At 51.4% G+C, this 18777-nt stretch overlaps 6 protein-coding genes across 6 annotated transcripts; 3 read left to right on the top strand and 3 right to left on the bottom strand.

The window, feature by feature from the left end:
- Positions 1 to 154: 154 nt before the first annotated feature.
- Positions 155 to 1931, top strand: BO79DRAFT_252085 (uncharacterized protein; the record flags this gene model as incomplete). The annotated part of the gene is made up of 5 exons (XM_025685904.1): positions 155 to 782; positions 1056 to 1157; positions 1221 to 1259; positions 1341 to 1858; positions 1914 to 1931. 5 exons carry the CDS (start codon positions 155 to 157, stop codon positions 1929 to 1931), a joined length of 1305 nt encoding a protein of 434 aa, XP_025542847.1.
- Positions 1932 to 1983: 52 nt separating this feature from the next.
- Positions 1984 to 2385, bottom strand: BO79DRAFT_252084 (uncharacterized protein; the record flags this gene model as incomplete). Its single annotated transcript, XM_025685903.1, has 1 exon — positions 1984 to 2385. The coding sequence occupies one exon, from the start codon at positions 2383 to 2385 to the stop codon at positions 1984 to 1986; it is 402 nt and encodes a 133-aa protein (XP_025542846.1).
- Positions 2386 to 2864: 479 nt separating this feature from the next.
- Positions 2865 to 6053, top strand: BO79DRAFT_285592 (cleavage polyadenylation factor subunit CFT2; the record flags this gene model as incomplete). Its single annotated transcript, XM_025688377.1, has 2 exons — positions 2865 to 3013; positions 3079 to 6053. The coding sequence occupies 2 exons, from the start codon at positions 2865 to 2867 to the stop codon at positions 5975 to 5977; spliced, it is 3048 nt and encodes a 1015-aa protein (XP_025542845.1). The 3' UTR covers positions 5978 to 6053.
- Positions 6054 to 9216: 3163 nt separating this feature from the next.
- Positions 9217 to 10334, bottom strand: BO79DRAFT_207666 (putative extracellular thaumatin domain protein). The gene has a single exon (XM_025682228.1). The coding sequence runs from the start codon at positions 10091 to 10093 to the stop codon at positions 9551 to 9553; it is 543 nt and encodes a 180-aa protein (XP_025542844.1). The 5' UTR covers positions 10094 to 10334; the 3' UTR covers positions 9217 to 9550.
- A 1856-nt stretch (positions 10335 to 12190) lies between these two features.
- Positions 12191 to 15761, bottom strand: BO79DRAFT_168152 (Sec23/Sec24 family protein). Its single transcript, XM_025679412.1, has 6 exons — positions 14289 to 15761; positions 14144 to 14241; positions 13754 to 14094; positions 13269 to 13706; positions 13028 to 13219; positions 12191 to 12959 (listed from the first exon to the last, which is right to left on the bottom strand). The coding sequence occupies exons 1-6, from the start codon at positions 15612 to 15614 to the stop codon at positions 12325 to 12327; spliced, it is 3030 nt and encodes a 1009-aa protein (XP_025542843.1). The 5' UTR covers positions 15615 to 15761; the 3' UTR covers positions 12191 to 12324.
- A 752-nt stretch (positions 15762 to 16513) lies between these two features.
- On the top strand, positions 16514 to 18669 carry BO79DRAFT_140566 (HET domain-containing protein; the record flags this gene model as incomplete). Its single annotated transcript, XM_025678225.1, has 3 exons — positions 16514 to 16607; positions 16692 to 16778; positions 16829 to 18669. The coding sequence occupies 3 exons, from the start codon at positions 16514 to 16516 to the stop codon at positions 18667 to 18669; spliced, it is 2022 nt and encodes a 673-aa protein (XP_025542842.1).
- Positions 18670 to 18777: the final 108 nt, after the last annotated feature.

Genomic DNA, 18777 nt, shown 5'->3' with positions numbered 1-18777 from the left:
TGACCATATTGTTTTCCAAGTCATCTTGAGCTTACAAGCTTTTGGGCTCGCATTCTGAGAAATTTATACTACGAGGCGTACTTCCAGTGTGTACTCGAGCATTATACTCTCGTTCAAGCTATCCACATCCACCGCTCCATCAACTTGATAAGCAATGTCTGAAGAACCCGGCAAGCGGCTCGAGGATCCGTCGCAAAGAACTTCCCTTGACGCAAACCCACCAGGGGACCAACACGTGGAGTTTGTCAATGCGGAACCTGAAACCCTGTCAAGTGGTACCGGGAGGCTTTCGGCAGGACGTGGGGCCATCCTGGCCAATGCTGCCAGAGAACTGCAGGATGTCGCTGCTAAACAACCAACTAGCCATACGAGCAATAGCCTCCAACCTCTACATCTGGGGACGCGAAGATCTCGACCATATGGAGAACCAGTCGTCCCGCCAACGTGGACAGAGGGACCTCAGGGCAAGAAGTATCATCGACAAATGCCCGTTGGTGAGATGGTAGCACCGACTCAACCTGGCACAGGTGAAGGTTACAATTATAGTTCATATAAGCGGCCGCCTTTATTCACGCAGGCCCCCAAGCACAAGGTCCATCGGCCAAAGTCCCCTATTGAAGGACACAGTCGATACTTAGCAGGAACATTAAAGATGCTATCCATGCATAACAACCCTCCCCAACAGGAAAATGATCCAAACAACGATATAGACACACCGCCAGCTGAGTACATGGACCATGAACCGCCATACACTGCGGATGATGGTGGAGTCACAAATCAGGGTGAGTGTAAATGGATTTGGATTGTTGTCACTTTACTTGTGTTGAGCATGTTCCTATGCCTCTTTTTGTACGTGTTCAAGGTTATCAGATGATGTAATGTATGTCTTGTCGGAGCGGCCTAAGTCGCTATAAGCAAGCCTGTTTGGCGATATATACGAGCTATCTCTAAGATATTGCGGCTTACGGGAAGGACTTGCTCACATTCTTCATGTATCCCTTGCGTTATACATTCCGGAACTCTTTCTGATGTGCTAATTCTGGCCATGTGCTTAGCTCGTGGGGGTAATGTGGTAGTCTATGACCAATATGACCCAGACATTCATCCTCACCCGCCCCCTGATCCCCAGTTATATGGATTTGGAGTACCGCAACAAGGTAAAGACACTGTTGACTTCTCCTTCTGAAAGTGATGGAATGTCTGGCTGATGGGGAATCTAGTGCCTCCAGGAGGAGCGCCTGACAGGCCATCAAGACAAGGTGCGAAAGCTTTAGCGAGGGAAAGACCGAGACAGCTACGGCAAGGTCTAGCAGAACCGCAAGTACTTACTGGGGTATTAGGAGCGACATCGGAACCGAAGAGGCAGCTGCTACAAGAACCGCTTAATGGAAATAGACTTCTAGCGATACAAGAGGCTCGAGCCCGCCCACCAGGGTGGACAGGATGGTACAACATAACAAGGCCACATGTCGACGTATACCCGGCTCTGATCGAGCCGGTCGACGAGATAAGAGGACAACAACGTCGGATTGAAGGTGGTGAAGCCGGCTCACGGAGGAGTCGACCTGCTCAGGGACCACCTGCTCAGGGACCACCTGCTCAGGGACCACCTATTCAAGGACCACCTATTCAAGGACCACCTATTCAAGGACCACCTATTCAAGGACCACCTGTTCAGGGACCGCCTATTAAAGGACTACCAGTTCAGGGACCGCCAGTTCAGGGACCGCCAGTTCAGGGACCGCCAGTTCAGGGACCGCCAGTTCAGGGACCACCAGTTCAGGGACCACCAGTTCAGGGACCGCCAGTTCAGGGACCACCTGCTCAGGGACCAATCATTCCAAGAGTAATTTCCAAGGTAAATGACAGCACGCAATACATGCATGATCACTACGATGAATATTACCCTCAAGATATACTTCACCGGATGAGAAATTGGGGCGGAGTGAGCCCAACCAGTTTGCATTCTGCTCTGGCTCCAGGTCAGCTTGAGCAGATACCTAGGGCTCCGCCTCCGCTACCCAAGACGGCGCCAGCACAAGTTGAACCAGCGAAGAAGGGAAAAGCGAAAGGGACGAAGAGGAAGAGGGCTACAGAACCGGAGAATATGGAACCATCAGCACGCTCAGCATCACCAAGACGCTCAGCGCGCTCAGCACGCGCAGCACGGCCACCAGCATCAGCAGGAGCTGCAGCAGAGGAAGCAGCACCAGCACGCACAGCAGCACCGAAACGATCGGCAGTACCAAAAAGCTCAGCAGCACCAAAACGCTCAGCAGCACCAAAACGATCGACACGCTCAGTACGGTCATTAGCATCAACGGGGCCTGCAGCAGGGGAAGCAGGACCAGCATCGCCACCGCGGCGAATGCAAACGCGGGCCATGGCCAGGTCCCAGGGGAAAGAGGCTGCAAAAGCAACTAAGAAAGGTTGAAGTGGATGCGACAAAGCATATGTTCTTATGTATTTAGCATGTCTTGTAGCTTTATTCACCATGCTTGTTATTGTTTGTCTTTGTATACTTCGACAATAGTACTATGTAGTTGATCTGCATCATGATTACCCGATAAAGAGAGTAGTGCAAACCGGACAAACCAGACCCGTGATGTGATACTGCTTTGTGTCTGCCGATGTCGACCAAACAATCCGCGGCATCAGCATCCTTCGCACTCAGCCATTGTTTCATATTAGTGAATGCTGCTCAATAGTCTGGATATGTTACGATAATTGCCAACTGGTCGCGCATCTGTTCGTCGTTACCCCGTCTGGATCGATGAGCTAAGTGAGAGCGCTTCCCGAGTCTCCGCGACAGCCTCAACTGCAGCTCTCCTGGGATCGCCGCGCACGAGAATCTCCAAGCCAAGATGTTCACCTTTACCCCCCTTCTCGGCGCGCAGTCTGCGTCATCGAAGGCTTCACAATCGATTCTCGAGCTTGATGGAGGAATCAAGATTCTTGTGGACGTCGGTTGGGATGACACCTTTGATCCTCTCGACCTGCAGGAACTTGAAAAGTGAGCTACCACTGCAGTCCTGTATACCTATCGGAGGAGTCTGTCTTCTAATATGATAATGATAGACATGTCCCGACCCTGTCGCTCATTCTTCTAACCCACGCTACACCCGCTCATATCGGTGCCTTTGCCCATTGTTGCAAGACCTTCCCTCTCTTTACGCAAATCCCCGTCTACGCTACGAGTCCCGTCATTGCGCTCGGTCGCACGTTGCTACAGGATTTATACGCCTCTTCTCCGCTGGCCGCAACATTTCTACCCAAAGCCTCGATCTCCGAGCCCGGCGCTTCTACGGCCGCAGCATCAGCTGCTGCGTCGGTGGCCGAAGGCGATGAAAGCGCCGAAGCTACTCATGCCGGGCGCATCCTCCTCCAACCTCCCACCGCCGAAGAAATCGCCCGGTACTTCTCTTTGATACACCCTTTGAAATACTCACAACCACACCAACCGCTTCCGTCACCATTCTCCCCGCCCCTGAACGGCCTTACGCTGACCGCATACAACGCTGGACATACCGTTGGTGGTACGATATGGCATGTACAACATGGCATGGAGTCAATTGTCTATGCGGTCGACTGGAACCAAGCTCGAGAGAGCGTCGTCGCGGGCGCTGCCTGGTTTGGAGGTTCCGGTGCTAGTGGAACGGAGGTCATTGAGCAGCTGCGCAAACCTACGGCGCTGGTATGCAGCACCAGGGGAGGCGAACGGTTTGCATTGCCCGGAGGCAGGAAGAAACGGGATGACTTGCTGCTGGACATGATTCGGAGCACCATCGCCAAGGGTGGTACAGTGCTGATTCCTACGGATACTAGCGCTCGTGTGCTGGAGCTGGCTTATGCACTGGAACATGCCTGGCGCGATGCGGCAGGCTCTGGCCAGGGTGACGATGTACTGAAAGGAGCCGGATTATACCTGGCCGGCCGCAAAGCTAATACTACGATGCGACTGGCAAGGAGTATGCTGGAGTGGATGGACGAGAATATCGTGCGAGAGTTTGAGGCGGCTGAGGGTGTGGATGCAGCGACTGGTCAGTCAAATACAGAAGGCCAACGTGCAGGTCAGAATCAGGGCAAGGCAGAAGGGAAGGGCGTGGGGCCTTTTACATTCAAACATCTCCGAATCTTGGAACGCAAAAAGCGATTAGAGAAGATTCTGTCCGACCAGAAGCCCAAGGTCATCCTGGCTTCCGATACGTCGCTGGATTGGGGATTCGCAAAGGACTCTCTTCGTTTGGTGGCGGAAGGTGCTAACAACCTACTGCTTTTGACGGAGCCTCTGCATAAGGAGAGGATCACGGAGGGCCAGGAAAGCACCCACAGGAAGACGCTCGGCAGTATGATCTGGCAGTGGTATGAAGAACGGAAGGATGGTGTCGCTCTGGAAAAGGCATCGGATGGCGAGATGCTGGAACAGGTGCACAGCGGAGGCCGGGATCTCTCCTGGACGGATGTGCGACGTGCGCCTTTGGACGCAGGCGAGCAGTTGCTCTACCAGCAGTATCTGGCCACGAAACGACAACTTCAAGATACCTCACAAGCAAGAGGACAAGAAAATCTTGACAATGCCGCCGACGCCCTCGATGACCGGTCAAGCTCTACATCAGAAGACTCGGAGACGGAACAGCAGGGTCGTGTCCTGAACTTCTCGACCTCCTTAGCACACTCCAACCGAAACAAGCTCGGCCTCAGCGATGAAGACCTTGGCGTCAACATTCTTCTACGACGCAAGAATGTCTACGACTACGATGTACGAGGCAAGAAAGGTCGCGAGCGCATGTTCCCGTATGTGGCACCGCGGAAGAAGGGGGACGAGTATGGCGAGTTCATCCGGCCTGAGGAGTACCTCCGTGCCGAGGAACGTGAGGAGGCCGACATGCAGCAGCGCCGGACCGACTCCCAGACCAAGCTGGGACAGAAACGTCGCTGGGACGAAACAGCGCCCCACGGACGTCGACTGTCGGGCAGTGGCGCCAAACGGCAAGCGCTTGGCGATGCGCAGAAACGGGATGTCAGCACTGCTGACGAACTGAGCCTCGCCGAAGACGGCGAAGTGGATGCCGCGGTATCCTCGGAGGATGAGGTGGAAGGACAGAGCTTCGAAGGGCCAGCGAAGGCAATATACGAAAAGGCTACACTGACAATAAATGCCCGGCTGGCATACGTGGACTTTGCGGGACTACACGACAAGCGCAGTCTGGAGATGCTCATCCCACTCATCCAGCCCCGGAAGCTGATCCTGGTTGGTGGCATGAAACAGGAGACGACCGCATTGGCGACCGAATGCCAGAAGCTCCTGGCAGCCAAATCCGGAATGGATGTTTCGGCCGCGGATTCGGCAGTCATCTTCACGCCAGTCAACGGTGAAGTCGTTGACGCCAGCGTCGACACCAACGCATGGATGGTCAAGTTGAGCAACAACCTGGTCCGGCGTTTGAAGTGGCAGCACGTACGCAGCCTGGGCGTGGTTACGCTGACGGCACAGTTGCGGGGGCCGGAACAGGCCGTACTGGAGGATGCTACAGAAGAGAACCCCAGCAAGAAGCCGAAACTATTGGAGGAAGAGAAGAAGGAAGAAGGAAGTAGCACCGAGGTCGCGACGAACGCACCACCAGAGGGGGCCAAACCATCAGCCGACAAGTCCGAGGTATACCCACTGCTGGATGTGCTGCCGGTCAACATGGCGGCGGGGACGCGGTCCATGACCCGGCCGCTCCATGTGGGCGACCTGCGGCTGGCAGATTTGCGCAAGATCATGCAAGGGGCCGGGCATACGGCAGAATTCAGGGGCGAGGGAACGCTCCTTATCGATGGGATGGTGGCAGTGCGAAAGTCGGCGACGGGGCGGATTGAGATTGAAGCATCCGCGCAGTCTGCGGCGTCGACAAATCTGGGACGAGGAGGAGGGAGCTTCTTGGCTGTGAAGCAGAAGATTTATGAAGGATTGGCTGTTGTGTCGGGGAGTTAGGTGCTGCCACGAACCGGTTCGTCTGATGTTGGATTATACCAACCCAGTAGATTAAAGAAGACATAAAATATCCGTTTACCCACTATACCTATGAGATGTAGTATGCATGTCATGACTTTGGCCCGTCAGCCAAATCCTCCGAATAGCACTGTGTAATTTAGCCCCATTAGGTGAGCGTGCAGGTAGTAGTATACTGTAAGTCAGCATTATAACTCAATGGCACTTGTCACATCATCGTAGTGGTATATAGTAGTTGATCATGAATCGTTCACTAATACACATCTATCTACTATAAGTATACTATAAATGGACATGTCTTAGTCCCATCAAGCCACATTCTTGACTACTGTATGTTATTTACCCCTTTTCCTGCCCCAGATCCCGAAGTTGAATCAATAGTCGCGGGAGGGGGTTCCTGGAAGGGCTAGAACTATGATCTAGGGAAGGCCAGGCCAGGAGGCGGGAACTAGTTGTGTCAGATGGCGATAGTGTAGTTATTGTGGGAGGAACCTGATAGAATCTAGATTGTATGTGTAGATATTTTTGGTAGATGGTATATACTATGCTTTGTAGTGAGTACATAGGTGGGTAGGGTTTTGGGATGGATGAATCAGGGGGATGTTATTATTATCATTTTGAGTCTAGAGTGGTGTGGTATACTAATGAGGATTTGTTGAGCATGATCCTGGATTGATTAATTAAATGTGTATGTATTAGTTATGGTTGGGATTCGAGAGCATTGTTAGTAATAACTTTCAGCCTGAGGTATCTATCCATCTATCCATCCATCTACCCAGTAACTTAAGTATCTTGTAAGATTACTCACAATGAGATCAATCTGTCTCAGATGTCAGCTTTCAATCCCTTAGCAATTGGAAGTGGAACCTGCCATTTCCTTGATTGCGAGCAGCGATACTTGTCTTACAGGTACACAGCAAGTACCCCGTAACCTTGTAGAAACAACCAGATCGTGATCCCAACCACCTAGACTACAGTAGTAATCAATCCATTCATCCGGGAATATCCATCAAGGCAACAATAAACGAGGAGAAAGAGGCAAGCAAGCAGGGTTCCCCTCATCACGGCGGCATTCTCTCGGATCCGTCGGATAATCTCCTCCATTCCATTCCCCCACCACAACCATCACCCACCACTTGCAATAGTAGTAACTCGAAAGACCATTATCCAGAGCACCACACATACACACCAACCACCAAAGCAACAAGTGATAGACAAGAGAAGTAGGACTATGTAGGAGGAGGGGTAAAATGTGAAACACATCCAAAACACACCTACCTAACCCCCACTCACCGTCACCATCAGCAGTAGCATCAGCACCATCAGCAGTGGTGAACCCACCACGTCAACCATCAAACATACACACTCTCATTGGCTGAATAAGCACAATGGGTTGGAACAAACCATGACATACGTAACGTCCATTGACTGGTGGACCTTCAGTGGATTAGTACTGGTAGTCAGCCCAAAAATCAATCGAAACGGGATCGATCTTTGAATCTTGAATGGACAATGCGGGCGGATCCGCGGTTGACCAATGGGATGTGGGGGATCCATGAAAGGATAAGGTTGGGTGTAGTGGCCAATCATATTGAAGAAATGGGGGGGTAGGGCAGGCAGGGCACCTGTTTTTACCGCTTTGCTTGCTTTAGGCTGGGTGTTCATTGTTGCTTGGTTGGGTTTCTTCAGCGGTTAGAAAGTGTTCACTTATTGTTATGTGTGCGTGGTAGGATTATTATCATGTCTACAGATGAATAATATTCCATTCTGTGAAAGTGCAAGTGAAATGGCTGCCTATTCATTTTATTTTATTTTTCTGTGTCTGTCGTGTTCTTCCGTATATTTGGTAGTACTTACTTACGTATTGCGCCACTTTCTTTCTTTTTCCATTTTTCCCATTTCTATTTTTCTTCCCGTTTTTATTTTTTGCCTCGTAGGTGACTAACCAACCAACCAAGTAAGCAACCGCGGAATTGAAGAACCTAATTCACACACACCACCTATTATACTCCGTAGTACAACAAAGTATCTACGGATCAAGAGAGAGCGTGTGTGCGTGGTAAGAACCGGCACATGGGAGGGTGAGAATCCCGCGAAGTTTAGTTGCCTCTTCTACCTACCTACATTCATCGTGTGGGATACTTTACACAGTAACTAATCCAGTTTAACTCCTCGTTGTATTTCTACATTAATAATCCTTCCTTTTTCCTAACCAGAAGAAAGAAACATGCACAGTACAATAGTGGGCTGTTTAGTTAACTAAAGAATTACCACAGCATGTGTCATCCTCAATATCCTTGTCGGGCACACACACCCCTCCTCCCCTCCCCTCTCAGCCGAGCGGGAGCAGCACAGCAGAAAAAGAAAGTCTAGAACACCACTAATTCATCGGTGAGAAAGAAAGACAGACAGGACAAAAGATGGGTGGGTCCCGGATCCAGCCCAATCGATGAATCTGTCTGAATCGGGGCTGGGAATAATGGGAATGCAAATGGAAGAGGCGCCCGCCGCCGCCGGCCGGCCGCCCATTCAGTTGCGATTCGGGCCCCACTTTTGGATGGAGTCTTCAAGGGGATCCACTGTGGCTGATTTTTGCCTGTCCACGGAGTAGTTACGTAGGTGCTGTGTTCCTCCACAAGGATTTTGGGAAGTAGGTGGGAGGGGGAGGGGTTACTTTGTGAGTCACTTGAGTTTTTGCCTGGGGGGAAGATGTACTGTATGTAGAGTAGGTGAATTCGGAAGTAAATAGTAGGTGTAAATAGTTCCTGCATTAAGCTATTAAACTATTGTTTTTCTTGTTCATCTGTAGGTTTGTTCTGGAATTGGGGTATTTGATCTGTCAGATCGAGGGTATACATGTATAGTACGTAGGTTGTGGGTTGTCAGAACTTTGAATAGTGAATACTTTTTTGTGACTTTGGATAGGAGTGTTCGATGTGTTTGATTGTAGGGATGAGGGAGGGATTAGGGGGGTGTGACAGATTGTGTTGGTTGGTTGGTTGTATTCCTTCTGGAGGAGTAATATTGATCTTGTGAGTGCTAAGTCAATTAATTGAGGGGGACAGTTACACCGATTATACTTCTGACAGGTCAGACATTGAGTTCGATGTCAATTATTGATCAAGTACTTCGTATAGGTATTTCTGAGGTATACCACTTCTCCATAGGAGAAGAGAATAGTAGACGGAAGTAACTGGGAAAAAAAAGAGAGAAGGTATGAGAGAAGGTATTTTGTAAGATATTTTTTTTTCTTCTATCAAAAGCAAGTCTATAGGCGTAATTCATGTGATCTCAAATCACTACATACATAACCGCATAGCACAGCAAGCGAAATCCACCCAGAAGGTGTAGGTGTGATTCACGAAAGAGAGTGTTGTGTTTGTTCTGCTTTGTCTTGTGCGCAACTCATCCAGGAGGCAGATCAAGTCAATCTATACATGAGAACTTTCAAAACCAAAACCCATCCGACCCATGGTATATTCCAAAAAAGAAAAACTCCATTCCATCCATCTCTTTTCCAAATCCCAATTGATTGATTGATTTGGAGGGATTAGTTTAACCCAGAGTAAGAGTGAACTGAGTGTCAATGGGGCAGCCGTGGGTGGCCTCGTTGTCATCGGGCTGGTTGTAGGCCTCAGCGCACTCAGTGTCACCAGCCTCGCAGTTGACAGAAGGGCAGTTGTCACCCTCCTCGGAAGGAGTGACGGAGAAACCGTACTTGGTGAAAGCAGAGTCACTGCCGAGGTTGATGCAGGACATGTCCCAGTAGATGGTGTCACCATTCTTAGTGTACTCGAACTGGAGGACATCGGACTGGCTCTCAGTGGTGGACAGCTTGATGGAGATACCACCACCGTTGTCGTTGGATTGCCAGGACTCGGAGTAGCTACCACCGCCCGCAGAAAGGGTATGCATGTTACTGACTCTATCAGAAACAGACCACGCGTAGACGGTAGTGTTGCTCATGTTGTTGGAGATGGAGACGCCGCCGGAGCCAGAAGAGGTACCGTTGCGACGAACCATGTTGTTGCTGAAGGAGTGGGGAAGAGCCGTGGCAGCGGTGGCCAGAGCGGCAGTGAGGATGGTCTTGAAGAACATTTTGATGGTTGTAGTGGAAGAAAAGAGATTGACTCTGAAAAGATGAGATTTTTGTTTTGTTGTCAAAGATTGACAAGTTGTGATTGTTCAGAAGAACGAAGTAGTTGGGTAAAGTCCAAAAGAGAGAGGACTAAAAGGAATGCAGACTAGTCTGATCGACAGACTAATATCAGATGTATCAAAAAGAGAGAGAGAATGACAGGTCAGACAAAGCTGATCAAGAGAGTGTCAGTGGATTTGCTGATGGATAGAAGAGCAAAAGGTGCAGCGAGATGCATCCTTATATAGCTTTTTGCGGCGGCAAGGCATCCAACCGTCGGCGAAGAGATCGGCTAGTGGTCACCACTGCAATTGCTGCTGTTCCTGGCCGTTTCAACGAATCGCCGCCAGAGGCGCAGGGGTAAAAAGTTTGTTCGACTTTGGGGTCCACATGGCCACTGACGTGGATTGGATTGTCCCTGGCGAGCCATGAATGGATTTTTAATTTTTTTTAATTTTTATTTTTTTTCTTTTTGCCTTTTCACTGATTTCCAAGTTGTGCTGGAAGTTGGGCGCAGGTGGAGAACAAGTTCCTGGAGACGCCACGAGACGGAATCCACTGCCATCTGCCATACGCAGATTTCCATTCCACTACACCGTAGGTAGTTAGTTGATGGAGTATTGTGGAAGTGGTGGTGTGGGTGCTGACAGCGTCTGCAGTGGGTGTGTACACTCTACAGTACTACGAAGATACACTCATCACCACCCACTACGTAGTACTTACTACCTTGTCCCTTGTCCACTTAGTATATTCACCCATCTAGACCTCGATCCATCCACTAGATACATAATAGATACTTGTCTAGAATCTCTCTCATTTCTTTCAAATTCCATGCCAATCCCATCCCAATATTAACAATGAAATCTTAGCCATAGTACGGAGTCAAGTAACTAAATTCATATTGATCCCAAAAATAGGCACTCAATAATACTCCCTTTTCCCCCTAACCACACCAGCATGGCAGCTACCTACCTACCTACCGACCCAACTCCCTTCTTTCATCCATCCTTCCACACTCCACAACCCCAAGTTCGCCTTTCCCTGGGCCCAAAAAAGTCAAAGTAGTGTACCAACTCTCGGAGGCCGTGGAAATACACAGCACTCCTATCCCGACGCGTGGTAATAACACTCATTACTAAGAAACTAGTATGTGCCCACAAGCCCTGCACCGTTCCAGACCCTCTCTCTCGGAACCAGTCAGTCAGTCAAGTCAATTCTGACTGATTTGACTGGTGTGGATCAAAGAACTTCCACTCATTCCCCAGTCCAATGGCAATGGCAATAATGGGGGCGAATAGAAAAAGAACGCACTGTCTTCTTCCACCCAATCCACGGATCGGAATTCTTCGCTTGCTCGTTCTGTCCTGCCTTGCCTGTTCTATTTCGCTCGCTGCTCGTCCGAGAAAAAACTGAGTAATCAATCCATTATTTTATCCGTGTGGTGTCGATTCCACCAACGACAACGCCTACGCAATCTCAGTCAACTAACATGGTGGAGATGAACCACACATACTTACACACTGTTCATCGGACGAGAAGTGCTGTGCTTAGGCCACCACCACTCACCCACTAACTCCTAACTAATTCTAGTCTCCGAACCTAGTCCGACCTTATTCTACTTTTTCCCGATTTTCTTCCTTTTTTCCTTGTAGAGAAAAGTCTTCGATTTGGGTGGATGGAAAGTCTAGAACGTTGTGCCATCTAGATTTTGTGGTCTTCGCTTTCTTTCTTTCCCTTCCCCTCCTGCTAAGAATCTTTACCCCCTCATTGCCCCCCTCTTCTTGGATTTCTCGTGTGCCTATCCTTTCTGGGAAGGTGTTGCCTCTTTACTGTACGTCTTTTTTCTCTTTACATGGTGTGATTGTGGTGGCACAGACACTTGCGCATACACCATACTGCTATTACGCCATACCTGCCTTTTTTCTATTTACTGCCTACGGGCTACTGCTACTGCTACTGCTGCTTCCTGGGCATTGTCTGATCGTGAGAAAGAAAAAGACCCTGAAAAGGATCCCAAGAATCCAAACTGTACGGAACTGAACCCTTTCTGTCAACGCGCTTCTCAACCGTGGTATATTGCAAGTCACTGCCGCTTCTGGAACACATCCCCCTCTCTTCCAAATTCTTTCTCTTGAACCAAAATATGTGTAGAAATGTTTCCTGTACCCTGTATTCAAACCCCCCTTCTATCCTACCAATATGGCGCTCGGAGACCCGCTAAACTCGTCAATCCCCCCTCCCCCGCTGTATCCTCGCGTTTGCGATGCCCCGCCAGCTCTAGGTTGATTTGCCGGTGAATGTGTACCAGCCAGTCTACCGAGCTCTGCGCCTCGTTGTTGCGGTCCTCTACCAGCATCCGCGCAAACTCGTACTCCGCCCCGTCTAGACCCTGCCGCGCCAGCTGGATCGTCACGGCCTTGGATCCCCGGATCGTTGAGAAGTACTGCAGTAAATTGCGCACCTGCGCGTTCAAATGCGTCTCCAGCACTGGGATCGTCGAGGTCTGTGGACTCAACCCCTGCAGCGACGTCTGGCCCTCGCCAAACAGGTCCTCCAGGAGGTTGGGCGACACATGTGAGTGCAGCCACAACAGGCACTGCTGCCCGTTGTCCACCAGGTACGCCCCGCCTTCCTCAATTTTGGAGAAGCTGGCCCGCAGCGAGGGGGGCACTTGCAGTTGTCCCTGTTCGTTAGGGAATCCGTCGGTCGGCTGCATGTTGTGGATCGGAATAATGCGGGGGTACAGGTACAGTGACAGCTCCGTGCACCCGATGGACCGCAGCATCCGCATGTCGTGGATGCGTCGGTCCGACGCCTCTTGTCCGCCTGCATGCTGTCAGACACCCGTGTTTCTCCGATTGACGGTGAGCGAAAAGGGAATTGAGCGGTCTTACCTTTGATAGCCCGCGACTTGATCAGGCTGAGCATGTACATCGAGAACTCTTTCAGGTTCTCTGGCAACACCAATTGTCCGGGAGGGTGAGATCCGGAGAAGATCTTGCGGTATCCGCTGAAGATGTCCACCGTCTTCTCGGACACGCTAGCCCGGATGTCCTTGAGGGACTTGTCTAGGGTCTTGGAGGCCGCTGTAGTTCTCATTAGCATTTGTCATTCCTGCCGACAGAGCAAACATACCATCCTTGGCCACCATAGCGACCACTGCGTCTTGATCCACAAACTTCATCGTCTCCATGCCACCCTCATTCACTGCAGCCACGGTGTTGATGCACCGCACCCGACGCTGGCCATTAGCCGAAGTATACAGCAAGGCTGCCTGGAAGTGGGCATCCAGCTTCGGGTCGAGCTTTCCATCGTAGCTGAACACCACTCCGATAGCCTTGTCGGCGTCGATGGCTCCGATCTCGAGGTCGGCTCCCAACGTGTGCTGGACAAAGTTGCCATGATAGCCTGACACCTGCAGTCCATTCGAACAACGGACCTTCATCAGGGCCTGGTAGCCCGTCTCTCGCGTGATCGCATGCGCCAATTCCTTCGAAAGCTTGCGAATATCGCGAGGTGCGTGGAAGTTCGGGTAGAAAAAGGTCTCACCGCCGGTTACCTCAGGGACGTGGCCTGCCAACGTTAGCGTAGTCAGGCAGGGGTAGCACGTGTCAACTCACCAATCGTAGCAACGTCCATGTATGTTCCGCTCGGTGCTGCGATAAACATGTCCAGTCCGATTCCAGCTTCGGCCAGATGCCCGGCCGTCTCACGCCATCCTGCATGCTCGGTCGTGAACAGCTTCCTCTCCGCATCGGTGCCATGGACCTTGGGGTCGTCCCGTAGGGACAGCGCACCAGGACCCCAAGTCGGCAGGCTAGCGATCGTGCCCACGATCTTACCGCCAGTCGGTCTCAAGGCAGACAATGCCGCGTTGAGGGCGGGCAGCAAGGCTGGCTGTGGGTTCTTGACATGAGAGAAGATGGTCGGGATGCGCTGCAGCAGAGAGGTGATGACGTCCCTAGATTTGTTAGTTGCATAGTTCAACCATGATCGTGTAAGAGACGCACTTGGATTCGTAGGGGTCAACAAACAGTCCTTCACTGAGAGGGACGAACGGCTCCTCCAAATCGGTCATCACCATCATCTGTGCCTGGTCGAGTTGTGCCTGGAACTGTAAGCTTAGTAGCGACAGGGGGAGATTCGAGAACCTACACTAAGGTTGTAGAAGTGCACCTCCTTGTCATAAGTGACAATGCCAACCTTGGCGCCTTCAGGTATCCGCCTTGAGGGGGCCTCATCCTCGGGATTTTCCGTCTCCTCGCTGTACAACGCTTCCATGATACCCTTGCACACGCCCTTCAGGAATCCCTTGTTCACCGATTCTTGGCTGACATCAATCAAGAACAGCCACTGAAGTCCAACAGGCTCCTTATTCCAGTAATCCTTCGGCACCAAGAACTCCACGGTTCCCATCATCAGCTCCGGACGCTGCATGCGGTCGATGCGCGAGCCGGACGGGTCCAGCGGGGCAAAGTATTCTGGTGGCACATCGTTGGGGAATGTGCACATGTTACAAACAAACTTGTTTCCGCCGGAGCGGAACGACATGAAGGGATTGATATACGCTCTGCACCGGCGGCACCGCGGCGGCCCGGCGTCGCCAAAGTCCAGCACCGGGATCGGCTGCTCGCCGTCTAGGCGCGCCAACGGCTGCAATACCATGCCCAGAGGAAGGCCCGTCGAGGAGAGGAAGTCGGAGGTGGATGGGATGTTGTTCAAGGTGAGACGGGCGTACTTGGGGGACGAATTGCCCTGATCGTGGGCAACGAACGGAACCGCCGCCGGAGGAGGAAGATGCCGCTCCATCGTCGGGTACACATGATTGAAGTAGTACTGTGCAGGTATATCGCGAGACCGGGGAATGCTGGGAATCTGCTCCGGATCGACCTTCCCTTGTGTCGGAACTGCACCGGCACCACCTCCGAATGCTGGGTTCACGGGGGCGGGGATGCTCGCGGCGGGCGAGATGGGACGAGGTGCTTGGTTCAAGCCGGTGTTGAGGAACTGCGAGGTTGGCTGCATGGGGTCCTGGGGAGCAGCTGCGAAGGGTTGCGCGACGGATGCCGAAGCACCAGCAATCTCATGGTGCGCATGCCGATGCTTCTTCTTGCTTGACCGGGCCGCTCCTCCTTCACCTCCCATTATTCCCAAACCACTCATCTGGGACGCTAGCCCAGCCATTCCGGGGTCCACAGGGGCACCCCCCGCAGCTTGCGGATCGGCTTGGTATGCGAATTGTGACGGTGGTTGTTGCAGAGGCTGCTGTGCTGGCGGGGGAGAGCCATAGGCGGGCCATTGTTGATTAGGGGCAGGGACTCCGTACGCAGCACCGGGCTGGGGAGGCGAAGGGCCGGGAGGAACTCCAGCGGCAGGATAGCCTTGCGGAGGCACCTGATATGCCATTTGATTGGGATCGGAGGGGTTTTCACCAGGCACCGGAGCCTGGCCGTAGGTATGATACATGTTGGGGTCGGCCATAGTGCTTCATAACGCGGGGGAAGCAAATCAACGAATGTGAACGAGGGGACAGAGGGATCGATCACCGGCGAAGAGAAACCCTGTCAGCCACGGACCATCACCGAATGCTGCAAGACGACAGCCGGGAAGGATTTGCACCAAGAAAAGGGGAAGTATAGCAATTAATCGCAACTGACCACCTAAACACTTCCTCGTCGGAGGAGAACCCGTGGCCTTGGCCGCTTCCCCCTCTCGGCCTAGCGCCTGCTTATTCAGCGGCCACATCTATGGCACTGTTGGTCTATGTGGATGCCCGGACTCAGGTACAGCCAACTATAAAAATCACGACTGATTCCTAAACCATAAAGAATATTATGCTTTTTTGGTGTCTATGGTGTCTATGGTATCTACGGGTTTTGAATAGTGCACTTGGGTGGGTGGGAAGATTCCATATGAAAAGGCCCATGCGAACGACTGGAATTACTCCGCAGTGCGCGATGTATTCATCTGCCCAACTCTTATTGATGGCTCAGTGGTTGGGCTCCTGGTCACAGCATAGCCTCGTAAACTTCCGGGGTTGCTTTTTCACTGTTGAAATATCTGGACAGTGGCCCTCGGATGCCAGTGTCTTTTTGAAAATGTTTTAGTTGATCCAAATCAGACATTCATATCGTGTCGTGATAGAGTTATCACAGATCTCTTCGTGTATTCTCTGAAGAATGAAGTTATGCGATGCCTGCCAGAGCATCGACATCCGAGATCTCTTGCAATCTTACCATGATACCCGTGAGCTTTATCTAACAAGGGACCCTTGGACTGGCTGGTCCTACAATATTCTCAAATCCAAGGGGTTTCAGGCCCACCACGCGAATATCACCGCTCTTCATGATGCTGTGAGGATTGGCTGTGAATTTTGCAGGATGCTTTGGGCACATCATTGTCACTTCTGGTCCCAAAAGAGTGACATAAAATACTGCGTTGACACTGAGACGCATGAGTCGGACGATTGTGCATGTAAGCGATGTCGAGGGCCGCTGCTCTTTTCTATCCATCAGGGAATCGGTCGTCATCATCACTGCCTTCGGTTGGTAGTCCTAGTCATGCCAGATGATAAGGGGAAGCGGGACCCGAATATCTGCAACGATGTCGGAGTAATCGCAAAGTTGAATATATGCACTGCTAAGGGTAGGTACACAGAGGCTGGAAGGCTCAGAGAGTACGCTAATGCCGAAAAGGCGCAGAGATACCAGAGCGAGACGCACATCTCCTTGAAGATGTTGGTCGTGATGAATTGCCTTTTGATCTACGCTCTGAAAGATGTCTTTCTCTGGCAGTCAGTTGGCTAGATAAATGCTGCCGGAAGCATGTAAAATGCGATGGACACGAAGACGGAGCGCATTTTCTTCCCACACGAGTCATTGACGTAGGGGACTCGCTCATACAACCACATTTACACGTCAGTGCAGACGGTGAAACCGGGAAATGGGCGGCACTGAGCTATTGCTGGGGCGGAGACTCGAATTTCATTCTCAGCGCCTCGTCTGTTGACAATCTCCGCAGCGGACGATCCCTGGCGACCTTTCCAGCCACTCTACGGGACGCTGTCCTGGTGACAAGAGCACTGGGACTACGATACTTATGGATCGACTCTCTCTGTATTTTTCAAGATGACAGTAACGACTGGGCGGTCGAAGCTTCAAGAATGAGCCGCATATACAGACATGCGGCTGTCACCATCGCCGCTACCAGCGCAGAAACTGCGGACGACGGATTTCTAGACAAAAGGGCACCGTACTTTAGCTGCCCTTTCCCTTGGCGTCGAGGGTCCCACAAAAGTAGCGTCAATGATGTTTCGCGCGCGTATCCTGTTGTCCTTCGGGGTTACACGGATATGGTTGACAAGGAGCCGGCACGGCATTCGCGCTGGGCCACCAGAGGCTGGACATTCCAAGAGGAATTACTGTCGAAAAGAGTATTGTATTACACTAAAGAAGAGATGATTTGGAAATGCCGCACTGGGACGGTTAGGGAGCCAGAAAAGAAACCCACTACTGCCTCTTTCATAGAGACTTCAGGGTCACTACCGGTTCCTCTGCCTAAGCCAGATAAAGTATGCAACGCATACTTCATGCCAGATCCCTATCTGAATTGGTACCTGCTGCTGGAAAATTATGTATCACGGGATCTCAAATTCGAAAGAGATCGCTTGCCGGCGATCGAAGCATTGGCCGAGTTCTTCCATGCACCGCTAGGAGAACAGTACTGCGCGGGATTATGGAGGGGGGACCTCTTATTTGGGCTATTATGGAGCACACACCGTAATGGGCACTACCCAGGGCCGCTTGCTAGCACCGCTAAATGCTCTGAGGTTCGGAATCTTAGTTATGAATACGAACATAATAGAAAAAGATATGCTCCGGTGGGTGTCTATTCAAAGCAACGCAAGCCGTCCTGGAGCTGGATTGGGACAGACACTTATGTCGGTTTGAAGTGGCCCCAGTTGAGATGGTTGCGCAAATACAAATATCTAGCAAAGATTGTCGATTACAAGGCCCACGGCCAGCTTCATGGCGTCTTCGGCCATATAAAGGGCGCGGAACTAACCCTGGAAGCGCCGTATCGGCACCTCCATTTGAGACTCGATAGCTATTCCAAGTCCCGATGGAACCTCACGCGGGTTGTACAAAGGGCCCTTATACGACCTGATCCGTTGGCAAGCATGAGGGAGCTGGCGCAGGTCGCTCTTGCGAGACCTGGCTACCTCGCAGAAACGGAAACGAGCGGCTCTGTTATCGTTCCGAGCAGCAGCACGGACTTCACTTTAATCCAAGTTGCAGAAGTGACCAATTTTGATCCACCAGTGCTCTATCTCCTCATTCTACAGCCACAGACGAGAAGTGCAGCCAGCAGCAGTGGAACGCATCGTTATCGTAGAGTTGGGTTGCTGCGGCTCAGGCCTTATCAAGGCCACCCCAGGCACAGCATCAGGGAGGCTGTGACAGCACGTCTGGAGCGTGAGGCCTATAATGAAGTTACCTCAGAGGAGTGGCCAGTCGGAACCTTCGTGATTGACTAGTAGTAAGGGAGGTGGAATGTAGCGGATCAGGACGTCTTATGAACAAGCTCTCATCTTTGGTTTTGACCGGACTGTTTTTTTTTTGGCCCGCTTTTTTTTTTTTTTTTT

The sequence above is a fragment of the Aspergillus costaricaensis genome (assembly GCF_003184835.1).
Source record: "Aspergillus costaricaensis CBS 115574 unplaced genomic scaffold BO79scaffold_6, whole genome shotgun sequence".
Lineage (NCBI taxonomy): Eukaryota > Fungi > Ascomycota > Eurotiomycetes > Eurotiales > Aspergillaceae > Aspergillus > Aspergillus costaricensis.
Note: the sequence above shows the minus strand (reverse complement) of the source record. Positions and strands in the feature narration are given on the sequence as shown.